Consider the following 17,449-nt stretch of genomic DNA (forward strand, 5'->3'; position numbering starts at 1 on the left):
TCGAGTCGGTGAGTGTAGATTCTTGATAAGGCCATAAATTTTTGCCCCACAAATGGTGAGGAGAACCGCCCTGCGCTTAATTGCTTTATCGGTTCCTTCCAATCCGTTGGCTACGAAGTACTGGTCGAGGCGATCAGTGAAATCCTCCCAGTCTTCCCCTTCCACGAATTTCTCCAAAATTCCAACAGACATGGTTGCGTGAAAATTCGTATTTTTAACTCGTCGCCAATTATTAAGTATTGAATAACTCCACGAGGCTAAGTACGGTGAGCTAGTTCAGGCATGACCTGACTCCAGTTTATTTATTCTCAAAGTGAGGATTCAACATGGCTGCCAACATTATATACACAGCTTGTACGTGTCTGCCAGTGACCATTAAGACTCCGACAGTCGTGCCCTCTGGTGGCAGGTAAAACCCAGTTAACATACATAATAATAATGATCACTGGTTATGAGAAATATTTTAACAAGACATATAACTAAAATTTATGCAGTATTATCAAGGTTAGAATTACATGTAGTTGTACAAATATATGTATATTTTCCTCAGCAGCTGAAATGAATAATGTCCCGAAATAAAGTCTTTAACAGTACCTTTTGAAATACATATTTCACAATAACATAATTAAATTTACCTATTGAATTGTCTTCTGTGTCTTTTAATACCTGCATGAAAAATTTTACTTCAAAGCCTCAGCATGTTTCAAAAGCCTGGGCTTTAACTGGGAATTTTTGCCCCATAAAAATGGACAGAGCTTTCTATTATATCTATGCAGTCTGAACATATGCAAGTTGCTGAATTTCTCAGACAATGGGAAACACTGGGGCAGGGCTGAGGGTGCAGAGGGGCTGGGGAGGAGGTAGGTTACACAGCAGGGGGTTGGGGTGTGATGGTTTGAAAGGGGCCATGGGCAGTTAGGGTCTCATTCTCTCAGGCCCCTCCCCATAAGGTTGCTAGTCCCTGCTTTCCTATATGATAAAATGCAACATCCTCACCGACACCTGAGAGTCCCTGGCCAAAGACCACCCTAAGTGGAGGAAGAGCATCCGGGAGGGCGCTGAGCACCTCGAGTCTCGGCGCCGAGAGCAAGCAGAAAGCAAGCGCAGGCAGAGGAAGGATCGTGCGGCAAACCAGACTCCCTACGCACCCATTCAACGACTGTCTGTCCCACCTGTGACCGAGACTGTAATTCCCGTGTTGGACTGTTCAGTCACCTGAGAACTCACTTTTAGAGTGGAAGCAAGTCTTCTTCGATTTCGAGGGACCGCCGATGATGATAATGATATTGCCAGATCCTAATAACCCCTATTACATCCAAGTTCTGCTTCCCAGGCTTCAAAACCCTCTTTCCACTCCTACTATACCTAGAAACTCACTTCCAAAATTTCTCCCCTCCAAAATCCTAAAACCACCTCTCAGTGATCATAAATCACCAGACTATGGGCCCAAGTTTCGGGCCCACCGGACCTGAACGCCCATTTTTCACGCCACAAAGTGCGCCTAAAAAAACTTACCTATTCTCCGGCTCCCTGCAGGTCCTCTGGAGCTGGGCGCGGTGCAGCACAAGCTGTAGGGGGTGGAGCCAGGTCCCTGCACTGAAAACAGTGCCGGGACCTCTGCACATGCGCGCTACAGTGGGCGCGCATGTGCAGTAGCTCCAGGCGCCCAAAACTGTGGGAGGGGCCCGAAGCACGCAGCCCCGAGCCTTGGCCGAATGGCCTCACTGGGGCTGCGTGAATAAGGCTCCTCCCACCCGACTCGACCTCTGCTTCCCCCCGCCCCCCACCCCCCCCTCCGGCGACCCGACCTCCGCTCCCCACCCCCCCGACCCGACCTTCCCCCCCCCCCCCCAACAACTCTCTCTCTCTTCCCCCGCCCCCGCGACTCTCTCTCTTCCCCCCCCCACGACTCTCCCACCCCCCCCAGCGACTCACCCCCCAGACCTCCGCGACTCTCCCCCACCCCCCTCCCCCGGACCTCCGCGACCCCCCCGGAGACCCGATGCCACCTACCTGTAAATCCAGCCCGAAGTCTTGGGCCCAGCCGTTCAGCCTCCTTCTCTCCCTCCCTCCCTTCCCTCACTCCATCCTCTCTCCCTTCTCCCCCTCTCTCCTCCCCTCTCTCCTCCCTCCCTCCCTCCCTCCCTCCATCCTCTCTCCCTTCTCCCCCTATCTCCCCCCTCCTCTCCCCCTTCTCCTCCTCTCCCCCTCTCCCCCTCCCCTCCCCCTCCTCTCCCCCCTACCCCCTCCTCCTCCCCCCCCAGCCCCCTCCTCCTTCCCCCCCACCCCCCTCCCCCTTCCCCCCCACCCCCCTCCCCCTCCTCTCCCCCCTACCCCCCTCCCCCACCCCCTCCACCTCCCCCCTCCACGCCATCCCTTCTCCCCCTCCACCCTCCCCCTTCTCCCCCTCCCCCTTCTCCCCCTCCCACCCACCTCCTCCCCCTCCCCTCGCTGTAGGAAACACAGACATTGACAGACAGAGAGTGAGAGACACACACAGACAGACAGAGCGATAGAGACACTGACAGAGACACACTGGGGGGGCCGTCCCAGCAAGCTGTTGGAGGACTCCCGGTGCTGCAGTCGGTAAGTAGAAAATGTTTTATTTATTGATTTTTTTTTAATGTTTTTATAATTTATTAATTTTTTTTGATTGATTTATTGGTTGATTTATTGATGTATTTAATATTTATTATTGATGATGGCTCTTTATTTGTAAAACTGAAGTGTTTAATGTTTGTAAACTTCCCTTTAAACCCTAGCCCCCCCCCCCTTTCCCTACGCCTGATTTGTAACCTACGCCTGATTTTCTAAAGTGTAGACAAGGTTTTTTCGAACGTACAAAAATCTTCACTTACTCCATTCTAAGTTAGTTTGGAGTAAGTTTTCACTGCCTAAACTTTGAAAACAGGTGTAAGTGGCCGGACACACCCCCTTTTGAAAAAAAAATTCTGTTCCAAAGTGAAACTATTCTAACTGACTAGAACTGGAGCAAGCTAAATGACGAGAAATCAAATTTCTAAGATACTCCATTCTCAACCAGTTGCTCCAAAAAATCAGGAGCAACTCAGGCCGAAACTTGGCCCCTTTATTTCCGATGCTCCATGATCCCAGAACCACTTCCAATGCTCCCTCAGCACTGCCTCAGCATTCGCAGAAATTCTCTCTCCAGTGTTTAAAGAAACTCAAATGTGGATAAATGTGAGGTTATCCACTTTGGTGGTAAAAACAGAGAGACAGACTATTATCTGAATGGTGACAGATTAGGAAAAGGGGAGGTGCAACGAGACCTGGGTGTCATGGTACATCAGTCATTGAAGGTTGGCATGCAGATACAGCAGGCAGTTAAGAAAGCAAATGGCATGTTGGCCTTCATAGCGAGGGGATTTGAGTACAGGGGCGGGAGATGTTACTACAGTTGTACAGGGCCTTGGTGAGGCCACACCTGGAGTATTGTGTGCTGTTTTGGTCTCCTAACTTGAGGAAGGACATTCTTGCTATTGAGGGAGTGCAGCGAAGGTTCACCAGACTGATTTCCGAGATGGCAGGACTGACATATCAAGAAAGACTGGATCAACTGGGCTTGTATTCACTGGAGTTCAGAAGAATGAGAGGGGATCTCATAGAAACGTTTAAAATTCTGACGGATTTAGACAGGTTAGATGCAGGAAGAATGTTCCCAATGTTGGAGAAGTCCAAAACCAGGGATCACAGTCTAAGGATAAGGGGTAAGCCATTTAGGACCGAGATGAGGAGAAACTTCTTCACCCAGAGTTGTGAACCTGTGGAATTCTCTCCCACAGAAAGTTGTTGAGGCCAATTCACTAAATATATTCAAAAAGAAGTTAGATGTAATCCTTACTACTAGGGATATCAAGGGGTATGGCAAGAAAGCAGGAATGGGGTACTGAAGTTGCATGTTCAGCCATGAATTCATTGAATGGCGGTGCAGGCTCGAAGGGCCGAATGGCCTACTCCTGCACCTTTTTTCTATGTTTCTAAATCCCCCTTCAGGTACCTGCCCCACCCCTCAGCTACCCCAGTGCCAATAAGTCCATGTCTCTGGTAGTACTACTTGGCATAACCACACCCTATTATTATCCTTCAACTCACTTTGAGCAACACCATAGGAGATCTAATTAAAAATGCAATTATTAACAAGTATCCAATTTTAATAATGGATGCAGTTGCCGGTAAATAACTGTCTAATAATAAGTAACACAATTGTTAATATAAATATGTAAATGATGAAAGCTGGGCTAAGTGTGATTGGGACTAGACAGCAGGTGAACAACAATGTAATTTATTTATTGTTTAATACATGTGTTTGTCAGTAATAGCCTAAGCCACTGTCAAGGCTTTGTGGCATTGGAATCAAATGTAAAGAGACTAATTATTATAACTAAAGAAGACAATCATTTGAATCTTAAATGTTCTTGTTTTTTGACCGTGACTATAACTGGGTTGCAATATAACACTTCCAGCAAAACGTGGCTTGTGAAAGTTATTTTATTCTTTAGTCAGAAGAGAAAAAGATTTCTTGCCAGTTTACATTTCACCTTTGGGAAACAACCATTTAATCTGTTAGACTACTTACAAGTGGTTAACGAGTATTATTTTTAGCACCCATTCAATTCATGCTTTGGGAAAAACCTTTTTTCTGCAGGAAGATTTTTTCATACATATATTTAATCATTATAAAGACACTATTGTTATACAGGTATATAGTTTTAGTTTAGAATTTTATTTTCAGCTTTTTTTCGCCACTCCTAAATTGATCAGTGCTGGGCTACAGCTCGACAGCTGACCTTTTTTGTGTGAAGTTGGACATAGACTGTTAGCAGGCTGTTTGGACATGGAAGTTATCACAACCAAGCCTAATGCTGTCTTCCTTCTGTCTTCACCAAGGAAGATACAACTAACCTTCCGAAGATTCGAGGGGACAGTGGCTCCAGTGAGAACGAGGAACGGAAGGATATCCTTATTAGGCGGGAAATTGTGTTAGGGAAATTGATGGGATTGAAGGCCGATAAATCCCCGGGGCCTGATAGTCTGCATCCCAGGGTGCTCAAGGAAGTGGCCTTGGAATTGTGGATGCATTGGTGATCATTTTCCAACAGTCTATTGACTCTGGATCAGTTCCTATGGACTGGAGGGTAGCTAATGTAACACCACTTTTTAAAAAAGGAGGGAGAGAGAAAACGGGTAATTATAGACCGGTTAGCTTGACATCAGTAGTGGGGAAAATGTTGGAATCGATCATGAAGGCCGAAATAGCAACGCATTTGGAAAGCGGTGACAGGATTGGATCAAGTCAGCATGGATTTATGAAAGGGAAATCATGCTTGACGAATCTTCTGGAATTTTTTGAGGATGTAACTAGCAGAGTGGACAAGGGAGAACCAGTGGATGTGGTGTATTTGGACTTTCAGAAGGGTTTTGACAAGGTCCCGCACAAGAGATTGTTGTGCAAAATCAAAGCACGTGGTATTGGGGGTAATATACTGAAGTGGATAGGGAACTGGTTGGCAGAGAGTCGGGATAAACGGGTCCTTTTCAGAAGGCAGGCAGTGACTAGTGGAGTGTCACAGGGCTCAGTGCTGGGACCTCAGCTCTTTACAATATACATTAACGATTTGGATGAAGGAATAGAGTGTAATATCTCCAAGTTTGCAGATGACACTAAACTGGGTGGTGGTGTGAGCTGTGAGGAGGACGCTAAGAGGCTGCAGGGTGACTTGGACAGGTTAGGTGAGTGGACAAATGCATGGTAGATGCAGTATAATGTGGATAAATGTGAGGTTATCCATTTTGGGGGCAAAAGTACGAAGGCAGAATATTATCTGAATGGTGGCAGACTAGGAAAAGGGGAGGTGCAACAAGACCTGGGTGTCATGGTTCATCAGTCAGTGAAAGTGGGCACACAGGTACAGCAGGCGGTAAAGAAGGCAAATAGTATGTTGGCCTTCATAGCTAGGGGATTTGAATATAGGAGCAGGGAGGTTTTACTGCAGTTGTATAGGGCCTTAGTGAGGCCTCACCTGGAATATTGTGTTCAGTTTTGGCCTCCTAGTCTGAGGAAGGACGTTCTTGCTATTGAGGGAGTGCAGCGAAGGTTCACCAGACTGATTCCAGGGATGGCTGGGCTGTCATATGAGGAGAGACTGGATCAACTGGGCCTTTATTCACTGGAGTTTAGAAGGATGAGAGGGGATCTCATAGAAACATATAAGATTCTGACGGGACTGGACAGGTTAGATGCGTGAAGAATGTTCCCGATGTTGGGGAAGTCCAGAACTAGGGGACATAGTCTCAGGATAAGGGGTAAGCCATTTAGCACTGAGATGAGGAGAAACTTCTTCACTCATAGAGTTGTTAACCTGTGGAATTCCCTGCCGCAGAGAGTTGTTGATGCCAGTTCACTGGATATATTCAAGGGGAAGTTAGATATGGCTCTTACGGTTAAGGGGATCAAGGGATATGGAGAGAAAGCAGGAAAGGGGTACTGAAGGAATGATCAGCCATAATCTTATTGAATGGCGGTGCAGACTCGAAGGGCCGAATGGCCTACTCCTGCACCTATTTTTCTATGTTTCTATATTCATGTGCATTTTCCAGAAATAGCAATCAGGAGCAGAAATATTGGTACTTTTTTTTTCCTTCTCTAGCTCAGGGCCATAAGCTCACTTAAATCATCTACACACCGTGGATTCAGCTTAGAACCTTCCATAGCCTATATGGCTCAGTACCACTCAGACAATACATTTACCCAATGAAGCCACATAAGAAGAAATTAGGGCAAATGAGGAGATAGATTTTAAGGAGCATCTTAAAGGAGGAAAGAGAGGTAGAAAGGTGGAAAGGTTTAGGGAGGGAATTCCAGAGCTTGGAGACTTGGCAGCTGAAGACACGGCCACCAATGGTGGAGCAATTAAAATTGGGGATTCTCAAGAGGCCAGAATTAGGGAAACAAAGATAACTCGGGGGGTGGGGCAGAGGTTTTGTGGAGCTGGAGATTAAAGACAGGGCCATAAAGAAAGTTGAAAACAAGGATGAGAATTATGTACTTGTTTATATATGAACAAGCTATATACCTGACTGATGAGTAGAAAATATTTTTTATACTGGCAAACTGGTTAGGGCCGATTCTAGGAGAGCAGAGTGCGTGAACCTGATTCCAGCTCAATTGCCCCAGTGGTTTTGTGGGTCTGTGATTCTGAATAAGGGGACCAGACTTAGTTATGCAAACCCCATGAGTCTGCTTAGGATGCCACTATGCCAGAATCTGGCATAAGAGGCTTGAGAGAGATTGTTAGCATGCAAAGGTGGATTTTAATATGCCATTTGTTCTCAGAATGTGGATGATACTGGCAATACTGCATTTATGGCCATTACTCATTACCCTCAGAGTAGTAATAATTTTACAGAAAATGCTAGGCCACTTCAGAGTCAACCACATAATGTGGGACTGGAGTAATTTGTAGACTAATACAAAAGCAAAGTTCTGCGAATGCTGGAAATCTGAAATAAAAACAAAATGCTGGAAACACTCAGCAGGTCAGGCAGCATCTGTGGAGAGAGAAACAGAGTTAACATTTCAGGTCAATGACCTTTCATCACAACTAGATTATAGACTGGAACTAATTTGTAGACTAGATCGGCTAGGTTTTTTACAACAATCCAGCAACTTTTCATGGTCATTTTTTTGGATGCCTCACCACCCAATATGCATTGCCCTTCCTCTGTCCCCGCCATAGACTGTCCTTTGCATGTAAATAAGAGTAGGACCCAGATCCCTAGCAGATTTCCCCCTCATCCACCTGTGTTACTGCCAATTCGTGGCCAACTTGGGAAAGATGGCTGTAGGCCTCAGGACGCCGCTGTAACCCCATAGAGAGCGAGGAGCTTATGAAGACCTGTTCTCCCTCCAGTCTGGCCCCAAGCCCTGATTTGCTAAAGACTCCTGTGTTGGTCGAGGCCTTCAGTGGGAGATGCATTCTGATATTTGGGGTGCTTCTGCCCCTCTCGGGTTCCTCGCCGTCTTCTGCAGCATCGTCACACACAATGGCAAGCTCCCTTTTGATGAAAATAGTCCCACTGGGAGTCCACCATGCAATTCTGGAATAGGTTGGGGTCAGGGTGAATTCCGAGGGACGCAAGTCCCACCCTTTCAAAACCCCGCTCCAAAGTGGAGAATCCCACCCATGGAGTCCAATTTTGAAGGAGCAGTATACTTTTAAACAGCATTGCTGTTTAGAAATACTGATACGGAAAGTCAGTCACCAACAGTCTACAATTATTAATTCTGTATTTTGGTCAGAAATTTTACTACAGGTTGGACTTCTATGGTCCGGCACCCTCCGGACCTGATCGGTGCCGAAACAGAGAATTTTCTGAACCACAGGAGGTCATGCCTAGCCTAGGCTTACCGGTACCTGTCGACAGGGCCTGTGTGTGTGTGTGTGTGTGCTGGCAGTCTGTGGGTGGCTCCCTCAGCACCTGCGCACACACTTATTGTCCCAGCCAATCGCCACACGCACATCGCAGCAGCAACCGAGCCCGCTTTCTGAAATGCCATTTAAAGTTACAGACCCACGGCCAAGTCCCCAGCCGACACCTTCACACTTAGATTGCACAGATAACTCATTGCAACACTCACTGAGATGGCACAGATAACTTCAGACTGCAAAACTAACTGAGATTGCATTTCACACTCACAGGCTGCGAAAGCCGGGTCTCACTCTCTTGCCATGTAGAAATCTCCCAGCCACATTTATTAATTAATGCGCTGGTTTGGTGCTCTTTTTTTATAAACCCTCCTCTCCCTCAGGCCCAACTAATGCTGAACCACGGATGTTTCCGGACCAGAGAGTCCCAGACCAGAGAGATCCAACCTGTATTGGGATTTGTGAGGGGCAGCATTTTGAACCTGGATGGCCATATAGCACTGTGAAGTGCCAAAAGTTCACTTCTCAGCACACACAGCTTTGCGAATTCCAGTGGTAAACATGATGCCTTTGATATATCGTATGGGATGCTATTGATTTTCAGTATATCATGTGGGACATTTTTTAGGTGTTGATCAGCATTTCTTAATTTTGTAAGTTGGCATATATGATAAGAGTATGGAGTTTTTGGCAAGCCAACAGACAATGTTTAGTTGGACAAGGTTATCACTACATCACAATTAGATGTTAGACAAGCAACATAATAGCACAGTTGTCGTCGTGGACTTGAAGATGATGGTGGAGAGATACATCCGATGAAACACTTTTTTTTTGTATTGCTGCTTATGTTTCTCATGACCAGTATCAACACGAGAGAACTGGGAGAGGATAAGTTTAATACATTATATGTCGGATCCATAAGCAGCAACATGCTAAAGGTTCAAATCATAATATTTTTTAAATGTTTCAATTATAAATCACTTGACTTTGGTATGGATGTTTTGTGGGAAGTAGTAGATTCATTGTGAAATTTTGCAATTTATTCAATAGTTTTGACATTTAATAATATATTTTATTAGGAATGTGGCCCTCTGGAATCTGAAGCCATGGTGATGGGGGTTTTGGACCAAGCCTTTGATGTATTGGTTCTACGATATGGTATCCAGAAGCGAATCTACTGTAATGTAAGTATTGTTTATTAGATATGTTCGAAAGGTTACATATTTTCCAAATTAGTCATTCACTTATTATATTCTGTTTTTTTAAACAGTTTCCAGATACAGTACTGTTAAGTACATTATTTTTAAAAGCAATTTTGTCAGTGTAGGCGATTCTTAGAAACCAACAGAATTTTCCAACCTAATAGAAAAAAAATTATTTTAACTGTAATTGTCAAGATGTCACCTTTCCATTAAAACTGATTAATCCCAAAGCTGGTAAATAGGAGGCAGATTGCTCTCAAATTGAGTCATCTGCAAACACAGCCTAATGCATGATTGAAACCCAAATCAAATATTTCATATCTAACAGCTCATTAGGAAAATCAGAAGTAACAATCTGTTGTTGAAATGAATTGTCAACACTACTTTTTTTAAGAAGAGTCTGTTCTGAGACTCGTGTCATATGATTGCGATTCATTGGATGGCTGATTAATGGTGCCAAGAGGTCACCTTAGATCACTGGGATGTGCTGAAGCTGAACAATTAGAAGCCTGTATAAAACTTTATCACAAAAATCCACAATTTGCTCAAAAGTAGAATTTTTTCTCACCCTACCTAGTTTTAAACCTATCAAATTTGTGCTGTAAAAATTGACAGTTTGTTTAAAATGTTGGGGCCTTATATTGGTGGCATTACCGCCAACTGCCACCGAGTTTTCCTGCCGTTTTCCTCTCGCTCCCAGTTTCCACTTGGGCTGGAGCGCACGGGAGGGGAACACCGCCGGAAACCGCCCGCTGACGTCCTCTGGCAACCAAGTCGCGTAAGTGGCCTCCCGCCTGCCGAGATACCAGATTGGTGCGGGCGGGAGTTGGCGCCAACAGGGGGAAGGACCGCTGCGTGGAGACTGTTCTTACCCCGATGGTAGGTAAGAAGACCTGCAAAAGAAGGTTAGTGAACATGTTTTAAATTTTTTTTTTACAGCGACTTACATGGTTGGGGTCCCCTGAAGGTGTTCCGGTGACTTTTTACTTTTCAGATCTTCCACCCTACCTGGGCCCGACTCCATCCAACGGCACTTGGGATACAAGCTCCTTTGCCGTCAAGATTGAGAGCTCCTGCCTGCTGCCACCCACATTGACGGCGTAAGCCGTTATTTTGCTGCCAGGTGGTATTGCTACCTCTTTTAGAGGAATCTTTCAGGCAAAGTTCCGCCCGGTCTCTCGGCGGTCTTTTGGGCAGCAAATGGACGGAACTTGCAGCTCATGAAAATCTCATGGTCTCATAAAAATCAACATTTTGGATCCATTAAAGTTTCAATGAGTTATGGTTTCAATATTTATAAATCTATGTCACAGTTACATTTGCCTTGTGTGAGTCTCAATTCCTTAGAATAGGAACACAATGTTTCAGTACTTCTCATTTGTGGCATTCAAGTTATACTGGAATCAATTACTTTTTTAAAAGTTTAATTACCACCAAAAACCTGCAGCATGAATGTACAGAAAGTAACACTGCCATGCGTTGGGTGTGCAGTTGCCTATGTATTTACAGTGAATTTTAGAAAAACTTTTCTTAAGTTGGCATAATTTCACAAGTTAAAACTTCCTGCTGGTGCAACATCTGTCAATGCAACTAGTTGGAGCCATAGTAGCAGGTGGCAGTGATGTCATTTCTGATAATATTTGGTTCTGTAATTTCTGATGAGTATTTGGTTCTGAAGCATTCTGCTGATTCCAACTGTTACCTTAGAGCCAAGCAAGGCACTTTCACATCATTGCGGTGCTGTCAACAGCATCCATTGTCGATTACCTAAACTACCTCAGTAGCAAAGACTCATCTTTCATGGATTTCCAAACGTTGAACACCTATCACTCTCAGACAATTGTGAAGTTATCTCTGAAGGTTGCTTTGGTCTGTTAAGTGCTGGTAAGAATTTTAAGAAACCCTTATCCATAATTTTGTTAGCTCTAGACTTGACTATTACAATGCTATCCTGATTGGCCTCCCACATTCTACCCTACGTAAACTTGATGTGTTCCAAAACACAGCTGCCCATGTCCTAACTCGCACTAAGTCCCGTTAACCCATCACCCCTGTGCTCGCTGACCTACATTGGCTCTCGATTAAGCAATGCCTAGTTTTCAAAATTCTCATCCTGGTTTTCAAATCCCTCCATGGCCTCGCCCCTCCCTATCTCTGTAATCTCCTTCAGCCTCACAACCCCCCCCTGAGATATCTGCACTCCTCTAATTCTGCCCTCTTGAGCATCCCTGATTATAATCGCTCAACCATTAGTGACCATGCCTTCTGTTGCCTCGGCCCCAAGCTCTAGAATTCCCTCGCTAAACCTCTCCGCCTCTCTACCTCTCTTTCCTCCTTCAAGACGCTCCTTAAAACCTACCTCTTTGACCAAGCTTTTGGTCACCTGCCCTAACATCTCCTTATGTGGCTCGGTGTCAATTTTTTTGTCTTATAATACTCATGTGAAGTGCCATGGGACATTTTACTACATTAAAGGCTCTATAGCATCAGGTGGAGTTAGCTTCTAATGTGCACTGTATAATGCCTTGTAAGCTGCCAATTCAGAGGAAATTACATGATCCTTCCAACTGCAGCAATTAAAATCTTTGTGAGGTTGATTCGCACTGATGAGAATGGGTTATTCACATAATTAAATATATAGACAAATTTAATTGCAGTTGTAGAAATACATTTAAGGTTTCAATTCATGCCGATGTCTGGAAGGTTAGGTGTGTCTCCTAATCTGGTAATGTTATGTTTTCACTCTGCAATCTACTTCTAATATTTTGCGTAAACTTGTGTGTTGCTCTGAATTTTTACTGTAAATTTTTACTTGGAAAGTAAAATTGTAATTTTTTTAAAACTATATAGGTGTGCTTAGTCAGCATTGAAGGTTTTCAAACAATTTAAGTCAACTGCTGTTATAAATGCTTGATACGTATTCCTATGGTAATTTAAGAGCAGTATGAATAATATTTTCCATATTGGAACCTCACAAGGCCATTCAACAGATCTTACAAGTGATTTGAGCAACTTAAGATCAACCTGTGGAAAGGTTAAATGTGGGTGGGAAATATTTTTCTCCAAGTGAAGTTGCAAGCCTGACTTTCAACTTTGAGAAGTGTGGAAACTTTGTGCATAAACATAAATCACTTCATCATGTACACATGTTTCTCTCTATTCAAACTGCCAAAGATTTTCTTCCATTCAATTAATGTTAAATATCCACCCCCTCCTTTGCCTTTGCTGTAGGGCCTTCCTCTCCAAGGATTTACTTTTCACAAAGTAGGAAAGAACCCTGAACTAAGATTGATGTGGGAACCAGAGACACTGGACCAAAAGCCAGTTTGTCAGGTACTTGTTTATGGCTGTGTGACTGAGCAACAAATATGTATTGAAGTATAGAATGTATTTTGCCATTAAATCTTCAAATTTCTTTTCCATTTTATAACTTTTTAAATAAGTATTATAAGACATGATTGCATTCTCTCAATATTGTTGATAATAGTGAAAATAATAAATTAGGGTTATCTAAATTGAATGAAAAATTCTAATCTCTGTAGTATGAAGTACATTGAGTTCACAAAGTTAAAATCTGATAGTGCACTTAATGAACTTTTGCAAGTCCAGTTAACATCTAGGCAGTATGCATTCTTTGGCTAAATACGCTGATGTTCAAAGTTCAACCCTTTACTTTTATTGCATAAGATAATTATCACAGGTAAGCTCCTAATTCAGAAGGAATGAGTGTGTAATGGAGATTGCATTTTATTTACTTAGCAACCTTTATTGACTTGACAATGAACTTTGTCATTTAGGTAATAGCCATTTTTGCACTGGTGGAGGTTGTCTTAAAATCGGACAGTACAGTCCTCAAGTTCAGTGCCATTCTCAAGAAACCAACTGGAGCTCCTCAATAAAGACATCTCTGAACTCTGTGAAAAATCCTGCTGAAACCAAATAGTTTCTCTTAACTGTGAAGTTTTTTTAAATGCACAAAATATTGTTTCAAAATTAAATAACATTTTAATGGTAATTTTAAGTTTTGATTTAGCTGCACAGAACTGTTGTAGCAAGTTTTACTAGAACTGAAAATTGTGCCGTGTGTAGTATAGAACTTCAAATATGCAGTCTGTGCATACGTTTTTACAGTTATATTAGTTTCATGGCGCATCACAATATTCTTATAAATTGAGGCAAGAGAAGAGCAATAATATTTGAAAATAAAAGTGTAATAAACACAAAGTGATGTTGCAATCAAGTCTTGTTTGATGTTTAATACATATCTAGACCAGCACTATGCAGAGTGATGAGAACTATCTGTTGTGTAATGTATTCTGGAGCAAATAATAAAACAAAGCCTGCTTCCAAATACTCATTTGTTACAACTTTCTGACTGGTAACTGTTTATATTCTCAATATGTTTACTAATAGCCAGATAAAAAATTGTCTTTTAATAGGTATTTGGTATTTGTGTCAGCCTTGTCTTAGAGGTGGAAGTGCTATCATTGAGTCGGAACTTTGTGGGTTCAAGTCCCACCCTAGAGACTTGAGCACAAAATCTAGGCTGACACTTCAGTGTGGTGTTGAGGAAATGTTGCACTGTTGGTGCTGCCATCTTACAGATGAGATGTTAAACCGAGGCCCTGTCTGTCCTCACGTTGCAGTCGAGGATCCCATGACAATATTTGAACAAGAGCAGCAAAGTCTCGGTTTCCTGGCCAATATTTATCCCTCCAGCAACACCAATAAAACTGATTATCTGGTCATTATTCTTTGCTGTCTGTGGGCCTTGCTGTGTGTAAATATGTTGCCGCATTTCTTTACATAACAATAGTGACTACACATCAGAAATACTTAATTGGCCATGAAATACTTTGGGACGTCCTGTAGTCCTAAAACCAACTATATATACATATACTATTTTTAAAAATAAGATATTTTATTGTTTTGACACCCAGAAGTATTCAATTAAATAAAATTGATAGCCATTGGGGAATATTATTTTTGTGCAAAACATTCCTCATCTCACTCTTTAAAAAAAAATGTATGAAGCCATACATATTTGTAGGTGGTGATTATAAATGTTTTATTTCACTTCCCTCCAGAGCTGCTCTAGTGAGGTAGGTTATGGAGGCATTCTGTATGCATCTTAAAATAGCTTCTTTGCATTAAGTGGCCTAGAGCCATAGAAAGTATTCCAACAGTTGAGGATGCAATGGGGCCCATGGAAGGCCAGTTTAAGGTACTGCAATCAGTGGAGCTAGTTGGTGGGCTTGCCAGCAAAGTAGCTCTGGAAGGAAGCTTAAAATAGTTTGTAAAAATCAATCATATTTGTCACCTGGTATATGAAGTTTAATGTTTATTTTGCAAGAATCTTGCCTCTTTTACATGACAGGATTGAGATGTTACTGAGTTAATGTAAAATTATACTGTTACCTCTCTGTGCCCTAGTGAGTAAAGTCACTACACTGTGAAGCACTAAGCCATATAGAATTTTTAAATCCCAGATTCAAATACTGGCTTGTGCTGAGTTAATTTATCTCAAGCTGTTAACTAATCTCAGTGGTCCTGTGACAGGGAGAAGAGGAAAATCAATCAGGGTTGCTGCTTTCGCAAGGTAACAACTCCTTCTGGGTGGCTGTGCTTTCTCAGTGTGAAAGGATAAAAGGGAACTGGCCAAACATGACACAGACTCCATGGATGAATAAAGCCAGAAGAGAACAATTGAGGGGAAGGAAGGAGGCATACATTAAGTACATAGACAGCAGGGGAGTGCATGATAAGAAAGAATTCGAAAAGATGAGAAGAGAAGTCAAAAAAAAATTAGGGACAAAGAGGAACTATGAAATTAAATTATCAAGGAAGATAAAACAAAATAGTAAAATATTTTATAGGCACGTCAAAAAAAAGGTTGGGATGGGAATAGGCCCATTAAGGGATGGACACCACAGGTAACGGTAGAGAGGTGGCAGAAATATTAAGTAATTATTTTGCTTCAGTATTTACCAGGGAGATAGAACAGGTGGAAATGACATTGGATGATGAGATTAGTAATGAGATAAATACATTTAAAATAAAAAGAAGGGATATATTACATAAACTAATCAAGCTTAAAGAGAATAAAACCCCTGGCCAAGATGGATTGCATCCATGCATTTTAAAAGAATCTAAGGAAGAGATAACAGATTTAATAATTCGTTAGAAAAGGTGTAGTGCCAGAGGGACTGGCGGATAGCTAACGTAATACCTATATTTAAGAAAGGAGGATAGAACATTTCCAGCGAATTCTAGACCAGCTATACATTGGTGGTAGGAAAAATAATGGAATCCCTACTAAAGGAGAAAATACAAGAATATCAAGATACCAAAAATATAATAATGAATAGTCAGCATGGATTTCAAAAGGGAAAGTTTTGCTTGACCAACCTCATTGAATTTTTGGAAGAGTTAACAGCGAGAGTTGACTGGTAATTAAGTAGATGTAATTTATCTAGATTTTCAAAAGGCCTTCGGTAAGGTACCCCATAATAGACTGATGAATAAGGTCAGAGAATGCAGAGTCAGGAGACAAGTAGCAGAATGGATGGCTAGCTGGCTTTAAGACAGAAAGCAAAGAGTAATGGTAAAAGGTAACTACTCACAGTGGCAGAAGGTGGGTAGTGGTGTTCCACAAGGACAGGTACAGCGCCTAAAATCCAGAACCCTCGGGATCGAGGCCATTCCGGATTCCGGTCTTTCGATTTGCTTTCTGACGTCACGAATCCGGAAACACCCGAGCCCAGGTTCCCTGCCGAGGAGCTGTTCAGGCCGTCTGACCCCGTCAAGGAGGCCGTCGGGAGCAAGGAGCTGAATTAAAAAGTAGGACCTCAAAAGTAGTAATCTCAGGATTGCTACCAGTGCCACGTGCTAGTCAGAGTACGAATCGCAGGATAGCTCAGATGAATACGTGGCTTGAGCAGTGGTGCAAAAGGGAGGGATTCAAATTCCTGAGACATTGGAACCGGCTCTGGGGGAGGTGGTCTGCACCTGGGCAGGACCGGAACCAATGTCCTGGAAGGAGTGTTTGCTAGTGCTGTTGGGGAGGAGTTAAACTAACATGGCAGGGGGATGGGAACCTACGCAGGGAGACGGAGGGAAATAAAATGGAGGCAGAAGCAAAAGATAGAAAGGAGAATAGTAAAAGTGAAGGGCAGAGAAACCCAAGGCAAAAAAAAAGGGCCACATTACAGCAAAATTCTAAAGGGGCAAAGGATGTTAAAAAGATAAGCCTGAAGGCTCTGTGCCTCAATGAGAGGAGCATTCGGAATAAGGTGGACGAATTAACTGCACAGACAGCAGTTAACGGATATGATGTAATTGGCATCACGGAGACATAGCTCCAGGGTGACCAAGGCTGGGAACTCAACATCCAGGGGTATTCAACATTTAGGAAGGATAGGCAGAGAGGAAAAGGAGGTGTGGTGGCGTTGCTGGTTAAAGAGGAAATTAATGCAATAGTAAGGAGGAACATTAGCCTGGATGATGTGGAATCGGTATGGGTGTAGCTGCGGAATACCAAAGGGCAGAAAACGCTAGTGGGAGTTGTGTACAGACCACCAAACAGTAGTAGTGAGGTTGGGGACAGCATCAAACAAGAAATAAGGGATGTGTGCAATAAAGGTACAGCAGTTATCATGAGCGACTTTAATCTACATAGTGATTGGGCTAACCAAACTGGTAGTAATGCGGTGGAGGAGGATTTCCTGAAATGTATTAGGGATGGTTTTCTCGACCAATATGTCGAGGAACCAACTAGAGAGCTGGCCATCCTAGACTGGG

General features: G+C 43.1%; 1 protein-coding gene across 3 annotated transcripts in view; it reads left to right on the forward strand.

The window, feature by feature from the left end:
* dis3l2 (DIS3 like 3'-5' exoribonuclease 2) overlaps positions 1-14,002 on the forward strand; it is a 437,600-nt gene extending 423,598 nt beyond the window's left edge. For all 3 annotated transcript variants that reach the window (XM_070883462.1, XM_070883465.1, XM_070883463.1), the window contains exons 19-21: positions 9,527-9,631; positions 12,881-12,982; positions 13,447-14,002. In XM_070883462.1, coding sequence (XP_070739563.1) covers positions 9,527-9,631; positions 12,881-12,982; positions 13,447-13,548 — 309 coding nt within the window. In that variant the 3' untranslated portion in view covers positions 13,549-14,002. The remainder of the gene's footprint in view (positions 1-9,526; positions 9,632-12,880; positions 12,983-13,446) is intronic.
* The last annotated feature ends 3,447 nt before the right edge of the window (positions 14,003-17,449 follow it).

Source organism: Pristiophorus japonicus, chromosome 6 (assembly GCF_044704955.1).
Source record: "Pristiophorus japonicus isolate sPriJap1 chromosome 6, sPriJap1.hap1, whole genome shotgun sequence".
NCBI lineage: Eukaryota > Metazoa > Chordata > Chondrichthyes > Pristiophoridae > Pristiophorus > Pristiophorus japonicus.